The 4,488-nt window shown below is 38.9% G+C and overlaps 1 protein-coding gene across 2 annotated transcripts; it reads right to left on the reverse strand.

Moving 5' to 3' along the window:
- Positions 1-2,136: 2,136 nt before the first annotated feature.
- Positions 2,137-3,961, reverse strand: LOC143818644 (olfactory receptor 52M1-like). Of its 2 annotated transcripts, XM_077299905.1 has the most exons (2): positions 3,045-3,961; positions 2,137-2,152 (listed from the first exon to the last, which is right to left on the reverse strand). In XM_077299905.1, the coding sequence occupies exons 1-2, from the start codon at positions 3,959-3,961 to the stop codon at positions 2,137-2,139; spliced, it is 933 nt and encodes a 310-aa protein (XP_077156020.1). The 2 variants fall into 2 exon arrangements, with proteins under 2 accessions (XP_077156020.1, XP_077156022.1); XM_077299907.1 differs by lacking the exon at positions 2,137-2,152 and having other exon boundaries at positions 3,032-3,961.
- Positions 3,962-4,488: the final 527 nt, after the last annotated feature.

Raw genomic sequence — 4,488 nt, forward strand, 5'->3', positions numbered from 1 at the left:
AAGCAACTAAACTTGAGTTCTGTGTCTAGGACAAAGTGGAGACATCTGATCAGCAGTCACCAAACATCTGACACTGTTCTGCTTTTGAGAGATGGAAAACCCCATATGATCTGTCTGGGTTATATTAGTTCGTGTCAACCATTTTAAACCATTTATTATAATGTATATATTAGCTGTGAGCATATAAGTATATATTTGATTATAGAGGAGTATACATGCAAGTGAGATCTACATGATATAAACATTTCTATCACACCCCCCATATGTGACCTTACTTTACAAACTACACTGCCCAATGTATTCATCTAGGGGCGCAGGGATCATATTGACCCCACCTGTGCCTCACACAATTTTATACCATTGAAAGGTGAAGAAAGAATAAATTACATTTTTTTGCAAAAGACGCTTTTTATTGCAAAAATTTGTTTTTTCATCTCCATATTTTGAGAGCTATCATTTTTCCATATTTCGGCTGACAGTCATGTGAGGTCTTGTTTTTTGAGTTGATGTTTTTATTGGTATCATTTTCAGGCACATGACAATTTTTGATTGATTTCTATTTTGATTTTTGGGAGGCAAATGATGAAAAACCAGCAATTCAGGAATTTTATTTTATATGGTAAAATGGACAACTCAGTTTTAATCTTCGGGTCAGTACGATTACAGCGATACCTCATTTATATAATTTTTATAGTTTGGAGCAATAAAAACTGTTTTACAGAAAAACTAATTATTGTTGCATAACTTTATTCTGAGAGCTATAACTTTTTTATTTTTCCACTGGTGGAGCTATGTGGCGGCTCGTTTTTTTGCAGGACAAGATGATGTTTTCAGCGGTACCACGTTTATTTATATTCGTCTTTTTTATCGTGTTTTATTCTACCTTTTGTTCAGCGGTATGATGATAAAGCGTTGTTTTTTGCATTGTTTTTTATTTATTTTTTAATGGTGTTCACTAAAGCGGTTAACTACTGGGGCAGTCTTATCGGTTGGGACATTCCGGATGCAGCAATACCAAATATGTGTACTTTTATGGTTTTAGTTTTTTTTATAAGAATATTTATTGATGGCTACAATATATTTTGATTTTTTTTATTATTATTTTTTTAAAATATTTGTACAATTTTTTGTATAACTTTTTTACTTTGTCTTACTATGAGAAAATCATTTTTTGCAGGCTGATCGCTTGTATAATGGGGATGCAGCAGCATCCCCATGCTGTAGAAACTGTCAGCTCTGCACTGACAGGGAAAGTTGCTGATCATGCTGTGTGCTCTGGTGACCCAGATGTGGTCATGATGACATAGGGTCAGCATGGCAACGATTGGGACCCTGCAATGACGTTGCAAGGTCTCTGATCCAAGGGCAGAGGGGCTGTCAGCCCTCTGCCTGCTCCCAAAGTTAAAGTTTAAAGTTCCAGGAGCCTCTATGCTCATAAACTCACCATACACGCCTGGTCAATCAGTGCAAAGTCTCAGGGATGTATGGACATTTCCAAGGTGGGAAAAGGGTTAATTTCTATGGTGAGATCACTTTGACATTAACAAGGTTGGGTTTGCATTAAAGAGCTTGAAAAGGGGATGACTGCAGTCCTAGGAGACCTCAGAGTGTTTCACAACGTTGAACATTTGGAGACTTTACAATTTTTGCGATTTGCTGCCTATCAATTCACTGCAAATTAAATTTTTGGGAAAAATGAGTCAAACATGGTGCAATTAAATTTGAAAAGATTCGCTCATTTCTTCCTGCTCCCCTGATCTATGTCTGAATCTGCAGAAGTGGAGCACGAGACGGGTCCAATGACTCAGCCCTATGTTATTATATATTTTTGTTTGTCTTCATTGTAGAATCTGCTAAAAAACTGCACAAAAACCCCTGTGAGATGGATTGGGAACAAATTCTCACCTCTTTTTAATCTCTTCTTTGCGGCCTTTACTATGTGCTGGAAATCACCTGTTCGGTGTCAGTACAATTACAGCGATACCAAATTTATATTGTTTTATATATATATATTTTTATAGAGTAGTTAACAAAGGGGTCAATAAAGATATTATAGGCACCTCACTTTTCACCTGTCCTAGCACTGCAGCTCCTCGCCTGGTCTTTCGATGGCTTCCTCGCTCCGGTTCTGATCTTCTATCTGATCTTTGGTCTTCTGTTTCTATGGCACTCACCAGGCCTCAAGCAATGTCATGTTGTCTTTGAAGGCCTAGTCAGCACCAGAGGAATCAAACAGATGGGAGAGAAGACCAAAGCCAAAGGGTGGGATAAAGTCGGCGGAGGACCAGGCAAGAAGCACCAGGACATGTGAGGGTCGAGTTGAGTACAATGATTTTTATTCAACATTTTTTAAACTATTGTATGCCCTAAATAAAGATCAAGCAAAATGGCAGCCGGATGGCACAATTTTGCTAGTTCCCAGCAAATTGAATGTAAAATAAATTGTGTTTTGTCAAACCCAATATTTTTTGTAAAATTCAAAGCAAATTTGATTCATCATGAATTGGTTGTCTCAACTCCAGTAGTTTTGTACACATTTTTTGGTGGGCGTTGATGGACCACTGGAACAGATCTGCAATAAACTAATGTTAGGACGGGGTAACCAAAGAGCCACAATAAAACTGTGAGATAACTGCAACTTCAGTTATTCCCTATGGGAGAAACTTTGTTTGACACATCTAAAGAAATTAATCTAACTGAGGTGTAATGGACATTAGAGCAGAAGGTTAGATGTCCAAGTTCATGTACTTAGGAGTCTTTTTGGATGTTTTTTGTGTTTGATGTATATTTTGAGTAATGATGAATTTAATAAGCAATAAGAAGTTCCTCTCAAGAAGAAGTGATTGTTCTTCATCTCCCAAGGAATCTGTCCATAGAGGATGGTGAGTAGCACATTCCAAAAACAGAAGGCAATGATGGCAGAGGACTTTCCTAAACACCGAACCTCATCAGTCTTCTATATTCAATACCATTTTTAATGACAATTGAAATGGGACAAGATCATCCTCAGAGAAAGAAATTTGCAGCTCGTTTAGGAGAAGCACATTCTCACACGCTCCCTGATTAGTCTAGTTCTTATGCCGTAGACCAGAGGGTTCAGCAGTGGAGGGACAAGGAGGTAGAAATTAGCCATGAGGATATGAGTCTGGTGAGGAACATCTGTGCCAAATCTGTGGACTAAGGATGAACAGAGTATAGGAGTATAGAAACATAAGATAGCGCAGACATGGGAAACACATGTCCCGAAGGCCTTCAGACGAGCCTCGACAGTCAACCTAAGAAGAGCCCAAAGTATCAACACATATGAAGTTACGATAAGCACCGAGTCCATCCCCAGCACCATGAACCCAACCACCATGCCAATATGGTCATTGAAGGAGACATCTGCACAGGCCAGCCTCACCACCGCCATATGCTCACAATACGAGTGCAGGATAACATCGCTGGTGTATAGGTGGAACTTTGTCAGTAAAAGAGGCAGGGGAAGGATGTAAAACACCCCCCGCAGTACGGCTAATGCCCCACTGCTAATGATAACACTGGTGGTCACTATGGTTGTATATCTAAGAGGGTTGCATATGGCTACATATCGATCATACGCCATAGCGAGAAAGATCCCAGATTCAATGGTGGAGAAAGCATGAACACAAAACATCTGGAGAAGACATGCATAGAAGTCAATTCTGTTATTCTGGAACCAGAAGATGCCAAGGAGCTTTGGCATAGTTGTATTAGCTAAAATAAGGTCTACAAAAGCAAGAACAGAGAAGTAGATGTACATGGGCTGGTGGAGGCTCGTCTCCATGATAATGATCAGTACAACGGTGTAATTCCCAATGATGGCTGACAGAAATATGGAGAAGAATGGGAAGGAGATCCAGACATGAAGATGCTCCAGGCCTGGGATCCCCACCAACACAAAGAAAGATGGGTGGAAGCAGGAACTATTGGGAGTTTCCATGGCAACTTTTCAAAAGGTTAGATGACATAAATCCTCATCACTTGCTCTGAATTATGTGATTTTTTTTCCCTTGTAAACCTTGGAATAAATAAAATAAACACAAACTGTGAATTACACATTAATAGCAGAGAGTAATGGGCATAAAAGCGGAATTACACAATCTCAAAATGCGTTTTCATTGAGGACCTAAACAAATATGAAGTTAGTTTTACTCCTTAAGAATGTGGTTTTATTGAATTTTAGGACAACTTCATTTTTGTTTTTCACATTATTCCAGTGGTCAGAACTTTCCAGTTCTTACAACTATTTATTCGTACTTTTCAGAGGTACAGAAACCTTTCCAAACTACTAGTGTTAGAAGGACAGGTTATAAACTGTAAAAAAAAAACTCCAAACTGCAAATCTTAAATTAGAGGACATGAAATTGTTCCATGTGTGATGCCCCCAAGGCTGACTGGCACCACTGCATGTGGTCTTGCTCAGAAATAGTCTTTCTGGACAACGATCCGTGCTTTTCTATCTAATCA

Source organism: Ranitomeya variabilis, chromosome 3, assembly GCF_051348905.1.
Source record: "Ranitomeya variabilis isolate aRanVar5 chromosome 3, aRanVar5.hap1, whole genome shotgun sequence".
NCBI lineage: Eukaryota > Metazoa > Chordata > Amphibia > Anura > Dendrobatidae > Ranitomeya > Ranitomeya variabilis.